Source organism: Enhydra lutris, unplaced genomic scaffold (genome assembly GCF_002288905.1).
Source record: "Enhydra lutris kenyoni isolate GAN:26980312 unplaced genomic scaffold, ASM228890v2 scaffoldscaffold108, whole genome shotgun sequence".
Lineage (NCBI taxonomy): Eukaryota > Metazoa > Chordata > Mammalia > Carnivora > Mustelidae > Enhydra > Enhydra lutris.
Window position 1 is genome coordinate 559178 of NW_019154192.1, and position 19367 is coordinate 578544.

General features: G+C 37.8%; 1 protein-coding gene across 5 annotated transcripts in view; it reads left to right on the plus strand.

Annotated features, from left to right (window-relative positions):
* Positions 1–4104, plus strand: part of LOC111139465 (neuronal membrane glycoprotein M6-b) — a 37664-nt gene extending 33560 nt beyond the window's left edge. For 3 of the 5 annotated variants that reach the window (XM_022491728.1, XM_022491727.1, XM_022491729.1), the window contains 3 exons: positions 651–724; positions 2081–2146; positions 2516–2628. In XM_022491728.1, the coding sequence (XP_022347436.1) occupies positions 651–724; positions 2081–2146; positions 2516–2596 (221 nt within the window). In that variant the 3' untranslated portion in view covers positions 2597–2628. Of the gene's footprint in view, positions 1–650; positions 725–2080; positions 2147–2515; positions 2629–3954 lie in introns of those variants that run through there. The other 2 variants (XM_022491726.1, XM_022491725.1) reach the window with 1 other exon arrangement.
* The last annotated feature ends 15263 nt before the right edge of the window (positions 4105–19367 follow it).

Consider the following 19367-nt stretch of genomic DNA (forward strand, 5'->3'; position numbering starts at 1 on the left):
TTTAATCCAAAATTATTTCCAATACTTAAACATAATAAAATGTATTGTAAAATACATGCAAAATACAAATTCAAATTTGTGTTTGTAATTTGTAATTACACTGCCAAATTTCTATGAAACTTTGTGAGTGTATGCTCTCAATTTTGGTACTTATCTCATGGTAGACTAAAAAGATCTTGTTGTGAACACCTCTTTTTCACTTGCAAGGCCACAAACCAAGATATTTGTATAGAAATGTATTTGATCTGAGTATAATATAATAACATATGATGTAAAGAACAGCTTTATAAGAGAATCATACTATAGTTATTTGTAATTAATAGTTCATAAATTCAGTTTAGGGAAATTTTAGTTTTCTAAATCAGTAAATATTTAGTAAACAAAGCTTTATTTGTAAAAGGAAAAAAGTCATAGGAAAGGCTCATATTGTTTAAATTTCTCATTCAATTTTCCTCTGACCCTGTTGTCCTGATGGGGCTTACTTTTTATTTCAAAAGGCCTGGTCTGCAGAGGGCCGACCTGTCAAGTGTTGATGAAGAACAGTGTACAATTACAGTGTCACTGGACCCTGAAGTGGTGAGGACCAGTGAGAGCAAGGAGCACTGCAGTGTGTACTAATAACTAACGTTCTGTTGGGCTTCATCTCACAGGTATCATCCCTTGGAATGCTTTCCCAGGGAAAATCTGTGGCTCCACCCTTGAGAACATCTGCAACACCAGTGAGGTAAACCCTTTTCCTGTCAGGGTCTGGACATGGCTGCTTGGTAGAGCTGGCTGAGGAAACGGCTCTCTGAGGTAGAAAGAGCAGAAGGTGATACAAATGCTAGGAAAAGCATGTCTTTGTGCCAAATTGTATATAATCATCAATACTCACTCATTTTTTATCTAGCAAATGGCCATTTTATGTGGTCCAGCTATTGAGTAAGGATATTTAGCAATCAGAAATCTTATTCTTTTGGCAGTAATATGTACTGATATCAATTCTGCCCATCTGAAAACACATGTAGCTTCTTCTCTTTGGCGCCATATTATTTTTTTGAAAGTAGGACATTTGTGACAGAATAAATACAAATTAATTTTCTCAAAAAGATTTCCCTAAATTTGTGTATAAACTCATTTTTTTAAAATTTTTTTTAAACTTTATTTTTTATAAACATATAATATATTTTTATCCCCAGGGGTACAGGTCTGTGAATCACCAGGTTTACACACTTCACAGCACTCACCATAGCACATACCCTCCCCAATGTCCATAATCCCACCCCCCCTCTCCCAACCCCTCTCCCCCCATCATAAACTCATTTTTTAAAGACTTTATGTACTTACTTGACAGAGACAGAGACAGTAAGAAAGGGGAACACAAGTAGGGGGAATGGGAGAGGGAGAAGTAGACTCCCCACTGAGCAAAGAGCCCCATGCAATGCAGGGCTCCATCCCAGGACCCTGGGATCATGACCTGAGCCAAAGGCAGACACTTAACTCACTGAGCCACTCAGCACCCCTGCATAAACTAATTTTTAAGTCCATTACAGTTCATTATTTTTCCATAGTGATTCACTGCTATGTCTCTTTGTTTTTAATTAGATATAAAATCTTTGTTTAAAATATCACAGTTCTAGAATATTTTTAAACATTAGTTTGTAAGTGTTTATAAAGGAAAAGTCCTAAATATACTAGTGAGAGTTTGCAAATTTAAGAGAATCCTAGCATGCTTTTGCAAAGCATGTGATTCATTAATCACTTAAATAATCAGTCACTGACTCCTTCATTATGTAGTTTGTATATCCATACTAAAGCAGGGGCTCCCAAAGTTGGCTGCACACTATAGTCACAGAAGAGAATTATACTTATGACTGAAGTCCAGTCCCCAGATTGTCAGATTTAATTGGTGTAAGGTATAACCCAGGCATCAGAAAGCTTTAGAAAACTCCTAGGTTATACTTTTCTGCAGCAAGCCAGGCTTCAGACAGAGAATTGAAAGGAGTGCGCACTGGCACACAACCTCACAGAAAGCAGCTCTGGAGAAGAAAGAACAGGTGTAGGCCCATCAATGCTCACCCAGTGCCCTGTTCTTTCCTAGTTCTACATGTCCTATCTCCTGTACATTGTGGCCTGCGCCGGAGCTGGTGCCACCGTCATCGCCCTGGTGAGTAACCACAGCCCCTCACCTGGCCCTAGTGCCACTCTCCTCCTCCATGCTCTCCTGCCAGACTTGTCTTCCCCCAGTCCAACTCCAGGACAGAGCCCTGGTTCCATCTCACCCGTGTAAAACTCCCCCTCATTGGGGTGCAGGCAGACCTTCTTGCCTGTCCTGGTAACTGAGAATATATAGTGGAATTTGAATTCTTTTGGAAAAAGAGAGATATCAATACCTGGAATAGGCGTTGACCAGGAATAGCAGTTAACCTAGCTTCTGCTGTGATTATAAATGGGAAAGAAGCCAGGCCGTGGGTCCCAAGTGGGCGGCCGCCCTGACTGCCGTTATCTTACTATCCGTTCTGTTCTCTTCCACCAGCTGATCTACATGATGGCTACTACCTATAACTATGCCGTCTTGAAGTTTAAGAGTCGGGAAGATTGCTGCACTAAATTCTAAATTGCTTAAGGCCAACGAGGAGCCGTAGGGAGCGCTCCTCAGAAGCCTGACATCTCCCTGACGAAAGCGGAGCCCAGGCTGCTGTGGTCTGGTGCCAGGAATTTGTAAATAGCTTTAGTCCGCGCAGTTTGCATTGTAGATTAATAAGATGACTTACCCTGAGTGAATTACAAAAAGATGAGATCTGGCTATTTCCACATTGTGAAAAGGTTTCAGTTATGAACTTACCTTGGTGAGCATATGTTAAAGAGTAATTTCCTGAAACTTAACTTTCAAGCAGTATCTCTAAATGAAGTGTTAAAATTTTATAATACCTGCATTTTCCATTATTTTTGCTCTCTTAGTAACCAGTTTTCGGTAACAAAAATATAAAGTGTTAAAGATGAAAGAGAAAGGGAATAGTTTAACTCTGCATTTTCTTTTCAGACTCTCTTTCTGCAAAACGTTTGGCAGATATATTTTGATTTAAAATACTTTGTGATCATAAAAAAAGCATGAGTATGTTTCCTTCAAAAATAGAATTAAATAATATGTGATTTTGGGGGGCATAATCCTGTGATTCCTCTTACAGTTCCAAAACTAAGAACTTTAAACTGTTGTGTTTAATGAAACATTCCTCCTCAGTAGCCCATTCCCAAACTGTACACAACATTTTAATAGAAAGAGAAATTGTGCCTGGATCTGAAACTCTCAAGATGTCAAAAAGTAAACATGAAATATAAGATATATGAGGTACCTATTTATTTTTTAATGAAATAAACATGAAAAAAATGTTTGCCACACCAACTGTAAACAATCGTAAGGATTTTTATACACTGTAATACATAGTTGCACTAGAGACTGCATGCTTCACTTATAAGTTATTTTCTTGTTTTTACATTCATCTAATTTTTCCATATTCAACATGTAGTTTTTTCATTATTTACTCAAAATAAACATTGTTCATACTTTTAAATCTTTAGGAGAAATTGATTTTTGTCTTTAAGGAGAAAATGTCTTTGCAATACAGTTATTTAAAACTAAAACATAGTGTGTTTCTTACCTTCTACATTGTTCTTTAAAAGTATTCTTAAAATTGTAAACAGCACTCTCATATTTATTACATTTTTGCTTTTTCATAACAACAACTTTGGCCGTTTTTTTCAGTTCATTGTGTTTGTATACTAACTTTTCTTCAGCCTCTCACTCTTAAGCATACTAGTAGAGCATGCCTCCAGATCGGATGGCTCTGACAGCAGAATGAGTATTAATCCAGAATAACCCTCTCCCCTTTGACAGCACAGACGGTCTAACTGCCTAGCAGCTTGCTTTGCCTTCTGACATGCTCACTAGCCATCATGCTCACCCTTCTTTTCCAGATCCACTTCCTCATGATACTGTCTTCTAACTGGGCTTACTTAAAGGATGCAAGCAAAATGCAGGCTTACCAGGATATCAAAGCAAAGGAAGAACAGGAACTGCAAGATATCCAGTCTCGGTTAAAAGAACAACTCAATTCGTACACATAAGTGTTTGCCAGAGCGTTACGGCCGACGCGTTGACAGCTCTGCCCACTGTCAAGACAGCTGCTCTGCAGTACAGATGTGTACCCCACCAAACAGCCTATCCACTTCACTGTCTGGCTCCAGCTCCTGGGATGTATTTCTAGGAACACCTTCCAGCAGGTCAATCTTTTTCTTTAGAGCAGATGTTGGATGTTTCATGTTAACCTTTTTGAAATACAGGGCATATTCACAATCCTACCAAGACAAGCAATACAAATATATTATAGTTTTTGTGAGGTACCCTGATATATCACTATCAGGGATATAAACTATAAGCTCATGTATGCTATCTGTGCTCTGCTAAATTTTCTGTATTTATATAGAGAATAAACTGGAACTCTGACAGCTGGCATGAATTAAGCCTTGACTATTAATGTGGCTTATGTTAAGTCAAAAAAAATTTTAGCTGAGTTTCTTTTTCTCAAATCCAGAATACATAAATTTCTTGAGCCAACTAGAAACCTATTCCTCCTATTGAAACCTACACAACTAAATAAGCTGGAATCTTACACATTAACAAGCCTTCAGGAATCAATTTTATATAAATTTCATTTTAATAAGGTGGAAGGAACCACTGGGTTCATTAGTCCTTTTGGAAAAAAAAAAAAAAACATCATATCTGCCTTAATAAGTATTTGCTTTAAATTTCTGAGCATTTAATTTGCAATAGTAAACCCTAATAAATGCTTTTCTTCACTAAGAGATATTACCTTAAAATAATCACTATTCTAATCCATTCTCATGTAGTCTGGATAGTGAGTTTACAGTTTCATATCAACCAACTAAAATCTAATTACCAATAGACTACAGACTTTATGCTCATCATGCTTTAGTAATTTAATTTCGAGTATTCGTTTCACTTTTTCTTATCAAACCTTCATTTTCTAGAATAATAATGTTCTATTTCCAGCAAGAAAACTCTAAGTTTAGGCCATTTAAAAAAAAAATGTAGTTTTTAATTCATTGTGTTCCAGACCAGTAAGTGACTATAAGTATTGGGTATTACTGACAGTAAACTTTGTGTTGTTCTTTATGAAATTATATATAAACCTGCTGGATGCATCAGTGCTTTTTAAAAGGGACTGCATAACATAGGGTTAACTATGTATATCAGTGACTTGTGATTTGGCTGTTCCCTTGATTTTAAAACATACATATATAGAGATGTCTTAATTTTTAAAAGCATATTTTTATCAACATCCTATTAAAATTGAAAAATCCTCAGTTATGACATTTCATCATTTTGTTTCGTTGGTAAATGACTAAAAAATGTGTACTTGGATCTTTTTATTTTTTTTTTAACTGGGAGAAGCTCTCTTCAATGTAGAACAATTGTTCCAGAATACCTTGTTTTGTTTTCAGGTTACATGACAGACTTAACTTTTTTTTTCCAGCAGTGGAGGTGCTGTTAGAGTCCAGTGTTCTAGAAGACACACTGTCTCAAGTCTCATTTTACTTTTCTAATTCTGGTAACTATTACTAAGAATATTTTAAAGTTTTCTGAAGTAGTCTAATATTTTTTATGTAAAAAGCACTAAATTTTGCTATGTGTAAATTTTTGTAAACTAACAGTGAATCAGTATCTTCTGTCAGTGCCTAGGGATTCCTGTATTTCTATTTAAGTGTTACAATAAATATTATAGATAATAGTCAATACTGGAGTATGCTTATTTCAAACATCTACTTAGATGAAATAGGTTGCAAATGTAGTAACAATAATGGAATACTTCATTTACTTGGCTTTTACCATACATAAATACTACCTTTCTTTGTCTTAGAATGGTGTCACTTTTAAATAATATGCATAATCAAGATTTGACAAAATATTATAATTCACCAGGCTGTATTTTGCATAAATATTAGTAGTACTTTAGAGATTTATGTAAAAGTTAAAAAAAAATTCTGACTAGCTTTTCCCACAAAAGCCATTTGCCCATGGAAATAAAGAGAAACTTAAAATCTGCCACTAATTGAGGAAACTAGAAATAGAAGTCATTTAATGGTCCATATAAATACAAAGTGAGGAGAAAGTGAGTTTAGAGAGCTATGATGTTATGAGGTGGTGTTGAAAGCGAAGATGTCAAGTTCTTAGTGGCAGTAGGACTCAATGTTTGATATGCTAGATGTGATAAAGATGATGTCTGGACACCTCATTTCTTCACTTTCAAAGGGATACTGCAATGAAAAATTCCTTAGAAGCCTGAGCAATAACAAAACAAAGAAATCCTTCCCACTTTGTTATGGAATTTAGTGACCTAATAAGTATCATGGACAAAACCCATTCACCCAGTCTGTATTTGTACAGGGAAATGATCTCTGGGACCTCACTGAAAAGACAGACCAGACAAACCCATCCCATGTTAGGAGGTGGAGGACCATGGGTTAGCATTTTAAGTTTCATGGCCTGGGGAACCAATCCAGTCCAGGCAAACTAGGGGGGTGGTCAGCCTCAGGGACATTTTGTGTGCACTTTTTGGTGACTATACTGACAGTGTCATTGAAGAACTTTTCCAGGATGCTCCCACAAACAAAACAATGGACTGTGAGGTACAGGTGTGCAAAGATGAAGAAATGGGAACAACAGCAAATGCACTTCCTCCTCCCTTTCTAGAGGCTCTGTGGGTGCTGCATTGGAGTGCATTTACCCTATTTATTCTCTGTGTGGTTTCTAAAGGTCACTCTGGAAAGAGATGTCCAATGGGTGACCTACTGCAAGTTATGGGATGTCTTCCATGGGAGAAGCTCCAGAACAGCCCAGCTTAGAGGCAGCACTGGTCTCCCACTGGGATATATATCCTGGCTCTGCTACTTGATGGCTATAAGACCCTAATCAAATCACCAACCTATCTGTGCCTCGCATTTCCTCATCTGTAAAATGCAGATGGTCATAGTACACATGCTTCATATGGATGATATAAAAATTAAGTGAGTTAATACATAAAAAGCTTTAAAATTGTACCTGGTGGGGGGCACCTGGATGACTCAGTTAAGCATCTGCCTTTGGCACAGGTCATGTTCCCAGGGTCCTGGGATCAAGCCCACATTGGGCTCCCTGAGCAGGCTTCTGCAGCTCTCTCTCTCTTTTTCTCTCTGGCAAATAAAAAAAAAATAAAATCCTTTAATAATTAATTAATTAATAATCAATAAAAAATAAATAAATAAATAGTACCTGGTACACAGAAAGTGCTCAGTAAATCTTACCTTATCTTTTTGTCACCATCTATGAAGGGGTTGCATTCATTCTCAAGAAGAAGATGTCATAAATAAAGACCAGATACAACATTGTATGTACCATTTCTAGAATCTAGTATGGAATAAATCAGGAGCAAACCATAAGGAGAGTGTTTGATGAGTGGTCTCCCAACTGTGGAGAAGAAGGAACACAGTGAAACTTCCAAATGAAGCCTGGAATTAGACTAATAGGATAGGTTAGTCTTATTCAAAAACTTACACAAGTCGGGGAGGGGGGGTGGTGGGGAAATAGCTTATCCTTATATTGAAAGGCCTAACAATGATAAATTTTATGGCTGGAGAAGGAGTATCACATGACTAGATTACTCTTGGTTTACAAACTATAGTATCAAAGGAAATGATACAAAAATCACAATGGATTACACATAAAATCTTTATTAAGAATTTTCTCTTTTTACAAAAACAAAACAAAACAAAACAAAAAAAAAAACTTTAAACATTATATATATTCTCACTTTTACATGTAAAAAAGATGAGCAGCAAACACTATCCCTAAAAGTAAGGTGGCTTCTCACGGGAAAAGTCTGTGAAACTAAACTGGGGAAAGAAAGGAATGAAAATTTAAAATATTAATGTCAGGTTTATTCTCATATCTTCATAATGTTCTCATTAATTCAGTGAAAAGTGTCTGTCTTCCTTGCTTATAATTAGTATAAGGTTCACTTGCACAAATAAAAAACACAGTTTTCTTAAGCCATTTATTTTGAATGACTCAATAATTTCTGATAGGCAACCTCTTCTATCTCAAAGCTTCCCTTCATTGAGAAAACTAGTAATAATGGTTTTGGATAAGAACACAATGTTGGGAATACCATACCTTTCCTGTTTGTCACTAGATGGCAGTGTGCCCACTCTTGAGCCTTCTCACAGTTTTTTTGTTTTTGTTTCTGCTTTCTTTTGAACTCTGATACAAAGAGAAAGGAGGAATTTTAAATTAAATACATACTGATTTAATAAAACTCTTAATTTCTGCAAAAAACTTTTTTGTGTGTGGGACAGCTTGGGTGGCTCAGTTGTTAAGCATCTGGCTTTGGCTTAGGTCATGATCCTAGAGTCTTGAAATGGAGCCCTACATTGGGCTTCCTGCACAGTGGGGAGCCTGCTTCTCTCTCTCCCTCTGCTGCTCCCCCTGCTCATGTTTTCTTTTTCTCTGTCTCCCTTTCTCTCTCATAGATAAAAATCTTTAAAAAAAAATTTTTTTTTGAAATGTATATGAAATATAATTTGAGTCTACAAAATTGGTCACTTTTTCATGCTAAGTTTAGGAAATTTCCAAACTGTATTTTTGTATTATAAATATTTGTAGTACTTTAGACTTTTGTCTCATTAAGTATTTCATACTTGATGTCTCAGTCCTAACGAATTCATTAGTCATTGATAGAGCTTTTTTAAACAAAGTCTTTACTCTTAAAACAATAATAGACAATCCAGTCTTTACAAATTTGAACAAAGGAAAATCTCAAGATTATACTCATATAAAAACTATAATTTTGTTGAAAGAGTATTATATATGTTAAAAATAGAAGACTCCGTTCAAACTTTGGATTTTCATGGTTTTACCTTGTGGCCCCCTTAATGGAGATGACAAATTCCTGGCCAAAGGTTTTTGTGTAACCCATTAAAAAGCTTGTTTGTATACCATCCCCACCTACAGATCAGTATCTTCGGAGCATTAGCACCTTGGCTGCCAATTCCTAGTTTCTCCCATGCTGAATAATTTTTTTCAAATTTTTATTTAAATTCTAGTTAGTCAACATACAGTACAATGCTGGTTTCAGGAGTGGAATTCACTGATTCATCACTTACATATAACACCCAGTGCTCATCACAAGTGCCCTTTTTAATCCCCATCACCCATCTAGCCCATCTCCCACTGACCTCCATCAGCCTTCACTTTATTCTCCACCATTAAGAGTCTCTTATGGTGGGGTGCCTGGGTGGCTCAGTGGGTTAAAGACTCTGCCTTTGGCTCAGGTCATGATTCCAGGTCCTGGGATCGAGCCCCGCATCGGGCTTTCTGCTCGGCAGAGGGCCTGCTTCCACCTCTCCCTCTGCCTGCCTCTCTGCCTACTTGTGATCTCTGCCTCTCAAATAAATAAATAAAAACTTAAAAAAAAAAAAAAAGAGTCTGTTATGGTTTGCTTTCCCTCTCTTTTTTTCCCCCTTCCCAAATGTTCATCTGTTTTGTTTCTTAAATTCCACATATTAGTGAAATCACCATATATCTTTCTCTGACTGATTCCAATTAGCAAAATATACTCTAGCTACAACCACAATATTGCCAATGACAAGATTTCATTTTTTTTGGAAGACTAAGTAATATTCCATAGTATATACATAAGGCATCTGTTTTATCAATTCATCAGCCAATGGATATTTGGGCTTTTTTTTTTTTTTCATAATTTGGCTATTGTTGATAATACTATTTTTGATAATACAACTATAAAGAGCAATATGCTTGTACCCCTTCAAATCAGTATTTTTGTATCCTCTGAGTATATACCTAGTAGTACAATTGCTGGCTTGTAAAGTAGTTAGTTCTATGTTTAACTTTTGGAGGAAGTTCCATCCTGTTTTCCAGACTGGCTGCAACAGTACACATTCCTACCAACAGTATAAGAGGGTTCCTATCCTGGGAGAGGATAATACCTGTTGTTTCCTGCATTGTTAATTTTAGCCATTTTGACAGGTGTGAGGTGGTATCTCATTGTTTTGATCTGTATTTTCCTGATGCCAAGTGATGTGGAGCATCTTTTCACATATCTGTTAGCTATCTCGGTCTTCTTCAGAAAAATATCTGTTCATGTCTTTTGCCCATTTCTTAACTGGTTTACTTGGATTTGCGGTGTTGAGTTTGGTAAGTTCTTTATAGATTTTGGATACTAAACCTTTTTAGATATATCATTTCCAAATATCTTCCCCATTTTGTGGTGGCCTTTAATTTTGTTGATTGTTTCCTTCACTGTGTAGAAGCTTTTTATGTTGTTGAAGTCCTGATAGGTTATTCTTCCTTTTGTGTCCTTTGCCTCTTGCTGGTGTTTCATAGGGATTGTATTAAGTTGTATACATTATTTTAGATAGCATAGACATTTTAACAATGCTTTTCCAATCCATGATCATAGAATGTTTTTCCATCTGTTTGTGTCTTCCTCAATTTCTTTCATAACTGTTCTATAGTTTTCAAAGCACAGAGCTTTCACCTCTTTGGTTAGGTTTATTCCTACATATCTTATGGTTGTTGGTGCATTTGTAAATGGGATCCATTCCTTGGTTTCTTTTTCTGCTGCTTCATTACTGGTGTATAGAAATGCAATACATTTCTCTGCATTGGTATTATATCCTACAAGTTTGCTGAATTCCTATATCAGTTCTAGTAATTTTTTGGTGGAAACTTTCAAGTTTTCTACAGCGTATCATGTCATCTGCAAATAGTGAAAGTTTGACTTCTTCCTTGCTGATCTGAATGCTTTCCTTTCTTCCTGTTGTCTGATTGCTGAGACTAGGACTTCCAATACTTTGTTAAATAATAAGGGTCAGAGTGGACATCCCTCGTCATAGAGGAAAAACTCTGTATCTCCCCATTGAGGATGATATTAGCTGTGGGTCTTTTGTATATGGTCTTTATGATGTTGAGGTATGTTCCTTCTATTCTCTACTTGTTGAGAATTTTTTTCAAGAATAGATGTGGTACTTTGTCAAATGCTTTTTCTGCATCTTTTGAGAAGATCAAATGGTTCTTATCCTTTCTTTTATTAATGTGATGTATCATGTTGATTGATTTATGAACCATTCTCATAGCCCAGGGGTATATCCCACTTGATCATGGTGAATAATTCTTTTAATGTACTGTTGGATTTGATTTGCTAGTATCTCGTTGAGAATTTTTTGCACCCATGGTGAATAATTCTTTTAATGTACTGTTGGATTTGATATGCTAGTATCTCATTGAGAATTTTTTGCATCCATGTTCTTTGGGGATATTGGTCTGTAATGCTCCTGTTTAGTGGGGTCTTGGTTTTGGAATCAAGGTAATGCTGGCCTCACAGAATGAATTTGGAAGTTTTTCTTTCCCTCCTATTTTTTGAAACAGTTTCAAAATAATAGTTTTGGGTTAGGGCAGGGCTGTTTCAGTGGCCATGTACTCCTTTAGGTTTGTCTGGAAAATGTTCTCTCTCACCTTCTATTCTGAATTATAGCCTTGCTGGATAAAGAATTCTGGCCATGTATTTTTCCAACTCTGCACATTGAATATATCATGTCAGTCCTTCCAGTCTGCCATGTTTTTGTGCACAGGTGCCAAAGACCTGATATATTTTCCCTTGTAGGTTAAGGACTTTTTTCCCTTGCTGCTTTCAGGATTCTCTCCTTGTCTGTGTATTTAATGAATTTGACAATGCTCTACTTTGGTGTTGGTGGCCTGTTTTTATTGAATTTAATTTGAGTTCTTGAGCTTCTTGGATTTGGATGTCTGTTTCCTTTCCCAGATGAGGGAAGTTTTCAACTATAATTTTCCCAAATAAATCTTCTGCCCCTTTTCTCTCTCTCCTTTCTGAGCCTCCTTTGATATAAATGTTTTATACTTTAATAAGTCACTGAGTTTCCAGGTCTATATTCATGATCCAATGTCTTTCTTTCCCTCTTCTTTTTGGCTTCATTATTTTCCACAGTTTTATATCCTATTATCACTGATTCTTTCCTCTGCTTTGGTTCCTCGTTTTCATGGCATCCAGCCAGTTTTACAACTCACTTATAGCATATTTTATTTCTGCTTGACTAGTTTTAAGTGCTTACTCTGAGGAAGTAAGGGGTTCTCTAGTGTTTTCTGTGCTTTTCTCAAGGCCAGCTGGTATCCTTATAATTGTCTTAAATTCTGGTTCAGGCATCTTATTTATATCAATTTTTATTAAGTCCCTGGCCAGTACTACTTCTTCTTTCTTTTGGGGTGAATTTATTATCATTTCGTCTAGTCACTGGTTCTTTTTGTATGATAGTTAGGCAAGCATGTTATATTCCTGCTCCTGAGAGTATTGACTGTATTAAGAGATCCTATACTGTTTTTGACCTAGTAGCTCAGGAGGTATTTCAGAGTGTGCATTGTGCTGTTGTGAATTGCCTTCCCTTTTGCTCAGGTCAGTCCTCTCCAAAGTTTCTCCTTGACTGCAGTAGGGGGTGTTTGGACCTTGTCCACATGTGGTAAATTGTAACTAAGTGTGTTTTGGTCTGCTTGTTAAAATAAGCTAGGAAGAAGAAGAAGGAGAAGGAAGAGAAGAGGAGGAAGGGGAAGAATAAGAAAAAGAAAAGGAGAAGGAGCAGGAGGAGAGGAGGAAAATGCCTGTGGAGGGGGAGGAGGAGGAGGGAAGTGTAGGGGGAAGAAGGAGGAAGAGGAGGAGAGGAAGAAGAAGGGGGAAAGAGAGAAGAAAAAGAAGGAGAAGGAGGATGAGGGATAGCTTGATCATATTTTCCCCTAGAGCTAAAGCTTTATAGCACCTTATGCTCAGTAGATCTGGTGTGTGCAAGGGGTTTGTACTGGTCTTCTGGGGGTGGGACCTGCTGTCTTGATTCTCAGGGCAGACTTATCCTAGTGGAGGTGCACCTGTAGGCACAGGGGGTTTTGTTGTGAATGGCTCCAGACTCCATTGGATTACCGTGGGTTGCACCCTGAAGTATGTTAGTGCTAATGGGCAGGGATGGTAAAACCCCACTCTCTTATCCCTAGAATGGGGATTTTGTACTGCCAATCTTCAGGAAACCCTCACAGAAGAGCAATCACCCCTCCTGGGTCCCCAGCTTCCATCAGATCTCTGCCCTCACCTGTCTATGTCCAAGCTGTCTGCCTGCCAGGTAGCACAGTATTCCTTTGTTTTATCTCAGGTGCACCTGGGTTTCACATCTTCCAAGTTTTAGGGAACTGTGCTGCACTAATCTGCACCAATAATCTAGGGAAAGGCCTCACCACAGTCTGGTCAGTGTCAGTTTGTCCCAGAGAAACAGTCGCAGGACAGCACAGCATTTCAGAGTTTATGGTAAAATATAGCCAAACCTGGTACCAAGGTGTGCTGCCATCAGCTGATATGTCCTGCCTATGCTAATAAACAGGGCAGCATGTTGGCTCAGCCATGTCTTTTGTCCCCGGAGAAGCCATGACACCTCTCCCAAGTGTATTCCAAGAAGGGGAATAATTTCTCACCAGGTGGCCCAGGAGATCCTCAGACCATACTCTCTGTTCCCAGGCCTCTGCCCTCCTTCCTCACTGGAGCACCGCTAAGCTCACCAGGCACAACTCCAGTGTTGGTGCAGAATTCTAAAACTTCAGACTTTGAGCTCTGCTGCTTGTATAAACTTCTAGTAGTCAGTCCCTCTTCTTTACGCACTCGACAGCTTTGGTGAAGAGATTTCTTTCTTGTGCAGTCCCCTGTGTGCTCGCTTTCTCTCTCTCCACCCCCCAACCTCCATCATCAGGGCTCCCTCCCCTCCACAGCACCCACAGTTCTTCTCTCCCCAAAATCAACTCTTTGTACCTCCTACCTTCCATGACACGGCCACTTTTCTACCTGTAGATGTGCAGTTTGTTCTCTCAGTCCTCAATTTCTTGGGTCTTCAGAATGATTTAATATTTATCTAGCTCTGTCTAAGGGAGGAAACAAGCTTAGGGTCTCTGCCCCTCCACCACCTTAACTCATTCTGAAATATATATTTTTTTATTATTTTTAACATCAGCACATTTTTCTTCTGTTTACTGAAAACTGTTTTCTATTTTTTTTCCATTTCAATCGTCACTGATTTTTCATTCACCCTTTATAAAACAGATAGGTATAAAAATAGGAAATAAGTGAATATGTTTTTAAATACATCATAAATGTTTTTAAAAATTACATAGTGATATAATGTTGATTTTTGTTTAAATACAGTCTGCAAGCCGGAAAATTATAGACTGTTGTTATTGTTAATTCAAATGATTCCTACCAAAGAGTAGTTTCTCAATAATTCCAATTCAGTCAAGGAAGGGACTAATAAGTATAGTATGTTTTAGACTCAAATTGACTTACTGCAAAGAACAGTCTTCTGGATGGTTAACTTAAATAAAATTTAGCAAGTGTATTAAGTGGCAAAGTAATCTATCTATGTAGGACCAAAATCAGGACATAGAAGGCAAAGACAGACTAAAGAAAGCAATGGGAGACTATGAAGGCAAGCATGAACTACCAGTCACCTCCCCTAGGTTTAGTCCCACCTCTGCTTCCAGCTAGCTGACTTTGACACTGTATTCTTTAAACTCCATTTATAAGATATACATGTACAGCAAAGGCAGTAAACATCCTTTACAAGTGGAAGGATCAGGATAAGAATGCATGCAAACTATACTATGAAAAAAATTTTAAAGGTTTTATTTATTTGAGAGAGAGAGAGTACACAAGAGGAGGAAAAGGACAGAGGAAGAGGGAGGAGACCTCCTGCTGAACAAGGAGCCCAACACAGGGCTCAATCCCAGAACCCCAAGATCATGACCTGACCCAAAGGCAGACACTTAACCAACTGAGCCACCCAGGAGACCCTATACTATGAAACTCTTAAGAAGCTATATTTAGCTTTTCTCACTGCTTTGAAGGAAAGGTAAGGAACGGGATGCCTACAGGAGCTTCAAAAGTTACCTACCCAACCTTGGGACATAGTAAATGACTCATTTCAACCTTAGGTCAAGGTACGGATGGGGTGTGGAAGAAATCAGTACATAGAACTGTCACAATTATTATTCTTTCTTGATCCAGTTTTCTAGAGGGTTGTTTTTTGTTTTGTTTTGGTAATTATTATTATGAGCTTTTAAAGATTCTAGCAGTTCACTGTGCCTTCTTTTCCTCTCTGACTTCATTCTATCATGTGCTGTTCCCATTTTTTTCTCTCCCTTCTGTTTTCCAACTTGTTCTGATGAGTACCTAATTGCCAGAAAATGAATTTCTAAAGAATTTTGAAAGGAACACAGGAGTGGTTTATAGGCGATCTTGCCAAGATTCACAGAGACTGCTTAGTCTTAGATGACTACTCTGTTGACATTTTTCAGGCTCCTCTCCCATTTTCATAAATTTCAAGGCTTCAAATTCATTCCTAGCACTGAACTGCACCCTTTACTTTGCTGAGTTGAGTACAAATTACCTTTTACAAGTAATTCTGTCATTTCTTGCACATCATATTTTCTTACCCTCTTCACCCATCATCTTTTTCCTTCATCCTTTCCAAGGCATCCCCCCCACCATCTTTTTCCTGCTTCTGTATTGGATTATAATTCCACCCTATTTTAAGGACCTCGGCTTTCATCATCAGTCTTCATGAAATGGTAGGGTGGTTTCCTGCCCTATGGTTATGGGGATACAGAACACACAATACCCAGGGCTAAACAGATGAGATCAGTGGTTTATCAATTACATACAGCTCAGGATATGAGGACACTACATTTCACATGAGGACTAAAGTAAAAAATAAAAGTAATAATAATAATAATAGGCATTGTGGAAATTAGTCTCTGTACTATCAAGGAAACAGAAGTGTTATGTGGTTCCCAGATATGGGTAGATCCCAGAAATGGGTAGATCCCTCATAGGGAGAGGAACTGGAAATAAGTTTTCCCTAGCCATCAGGACAGCACTTAATACTAAGCTTTAATTTAATTTAATTCAGCCCTCTTCCACACCTGATACCTTAATGTCTTTAAGCCTTGAAAGGTGTGTCCCTAGAAGGCAAACTGTGAATGTGATCAAAAGAAAAAGACATAGCCAAGGTGGTTATTAAAACATAAAATGTTAGAGCTGCCTTCCTTAATGGCCAATAAAGGCTCTAAACAGTATGATACTGAAGTACATCTTCAGGGTATTAGTTTATATTAATTTATATTAATTGAAGCCTGTGATAATAATAAATCTCAGCAATGTGTGTGTGGGTGTATGTATATGTCAGGGAGTGGGACCTAATTGCCTCTTTATAACTTAGATATGAGGTTTGTGAGTTTTCTATTATGCCCCTTAACTAAACCAGCTGTCTAGGGCAAATTGGGGAAGAAGAATTTCCACTATGACTTATTCAAAAGTCCATCTGAGAAATGAAATGGTCATCTTAGTCACTATCACAATGCCTCAAACTCCCAAGAATAAGGAGTCTCCTGGTAAGGTCTTTCATTATGTCCAAAGAATATTCAGACATGTCTTTTATTGTAATTCATCTTTTGGGTATCCATGACACAAAATATTCCCAGAGAACTTTACCGTAAATATATTGACTTTTAGCCAGTGGTCCAGGAGCTCATGAAAGTAATAAAAGTAAAAAAAAAAAAAAAAGGGCGGGGGGGGGCCAAGAAAAAAGAGAAAACAAAAATATTTGAAGTAATAGTGCCTGAGAACTTCCCCAAGTTAATGTCAGACACCAAACCACAAATTCAGGAAGCTCAGAAATCACCAGACAGGATAAAATAAAAACAAAACAAAAAACAAAAAACAGAAATTAAAAAATAAAAGATAGTATATCTGGGCATGTCACTGTCAAATCACACAAAATTATCAAAGATAAAAAATCATAAATGAAGTCAGAGTAAAAAAAATACTAAGCCATAAAACAGATCTTAAGATATTTAAAAGAATGAAAATCAAAGTCTGCTTTCAGACCTCAATGGAATTAAACTAATAATCCATAAAGAAATATAACTAGAAATTCCCCAAATACAGGAAGATTAAAGAACACTTCTAAATATCATATAGATAAAGGAGAAATCTCAAGACAAATTTAAAAATAGTTTGAACTGGAGGAGTCAAGATGGCGGAGAAGTAGCAGGCTGAGACTACATCAGGTAGCAGGAGATCACCTAGATAGATTATCAAACCATTGCAAACACCTACAAATCCAACGTGAGATCAAAGAGAAGAAGAATAGCAATTCTAGAAATAGAAAATCAAACACTTTCTGAAAGAGGACTTGTGAAGAAGTGAATCCAAAGCAACGGGAAGATAGACCACGGTGGGAGGGGCTGTATCCTGGCAAATGCAGGAGTAATGAAGCACAAAATCAGGACTTTTAAAAGTCTGCTCCACATAGGGACATAGCTCCAGAGGCTAAACCAGGGTGAAGCCCACATGGGGCCAGTGTTGCCCGAGGTCCCGCAGGGTCACAGAAGGATCAGGGGTGTCTGAGTATCACAGAGCTCACAGGTATTAGACCAGGGAAGCCAGCTACAGAGACAGAGCTGAGGAGTGAGCTCTCAGCTCGGGGTTACGTTGAACCAGTCGCAGGCTGGGAGAGCTCGGAGCACGGCCAGAGGCCAGCGAGATGGGAGTGATTGGGCTCTTTTCTCTTAGGGTGCACTGAGGAGTGGGGCCCCGAGCTCTTGGCTCCTCGGGGCCGGAGACTGGGAGGCCAAATTTTCATTCCCATCCTCCCAAACGCTATGGAAAGCGTTCAGGGGACAAAAGCTCCTGAAAGCGAACCTGAGCAGATTACTTAGCACGGCCTCTGGTAAGGGCAGTGCAATTCTGCCTTGGACAAAGACACTTGAGAATCACTACAACAGGCCCCTCCCCCAGAAGATCAACAAGAAATCCAGCCAAAACAAAGTTCACCTACCAAGGAGAGCAGCAGAATTCCAGTGGAGGAGAAAGCAAAGCATGGAACGCATGGCTTTCTCCCCATGATTCTTTAGTCTTGCGGTTAATTTAATTTTTTAAAATATTTTTCTTCTGCTAGTTTTTTTTTTAATTTTTACCCTTTTCTTTTTTAACGTTTTTTAACTAGTCTATCTAATATATATATTTTTTTCTTTTTTATATTTTTTCTTTATTTGTTTTCTTTTTTTAATTTTTTTTTCCCCTGAACTTCTTTTTATCCCCTTTCTCCCTCCCACGATTTGGAGTCTCTTCTGATTTGGTTAAAGCACATTTTCCTGGGGTTTTTGCCACCCTTTCAGTATTTTATTAGCTCCTTCATACACTCTTATCTGGACAAAATGACAAGGCGGAAAAACTCACCACAAAAAAAGAACAAGAGACAGTAACGAAGGCTAGAGACCTAATCAATACAGACATTGGTAATATGTCAGATATAGAGTTCAGAATGATGATTCTCAAGGTTCTAGCCAGGCTCGAAAAAGGCATGGAAGATATTAGAGAAACCCTCTCTGGAGAGATAAAAGCCCTTTCTGGAGAAATAAAAGAACTAAAATCTAGCCAAGTTGAAATCAGAAAAGCTATTAATGAGGTGCAATAAAAAATGGAAGCTCTTACTGCTAGGATAAACGAGGCAGAAGAAAGAATTAGTGATATAGAAGACCAAATGACAGAGAATAAAGAAGCTGAGCAAAAGAGAGACAAACAGCTACTGGACCACAAGGGGAGAATTCGAGAGATAAGTGACACCATAAGACGAAACAACATTAGAATAATTGGGATTCCAGAAGAAGAAGAAAGAGGGAGGAGAGCAGAAGATATATTGGAGAGAATTATTGTAGGCAATTTCCCTAATATGGCAAAGGGAACAAGCATCAAAATCCAGGAGGTGCAGAGAACCCTTTCAAAATCAACAAGAATAGGTCCACACCGTGTCACCTAATAGTAAAATTTAGTCTTAGTGACAAAGAGAAAATCCTGAAAGCAGTCCGGGAAAAGAAGTCTGTAACATACAATGGTAAAAATATTATATTGGCAGCGGACTTATCCACAGAGACCTGGCAGGCCAGGAAGAACTGGCATGATATATTCAGAGCACTAAATGAGAAAAACTGCAGCCAAATATACTATATCCAGCTAGGCTATCATTGAAAATGAAGGAGAGACAAAAAGCTTCCAGGACAAACAAAAACTGAAAGAATTTGCAAACACCAAGCCAGCTCTACAGGAAATATTGAAAGAGGTCCTTTAAGCAAAAAAAAGAGCCTAAAAGTAGTAGATCAGAAAGGAGCAGGGACAATATACAGTAACAGTCACCTTACAGGCAATACAATGGCA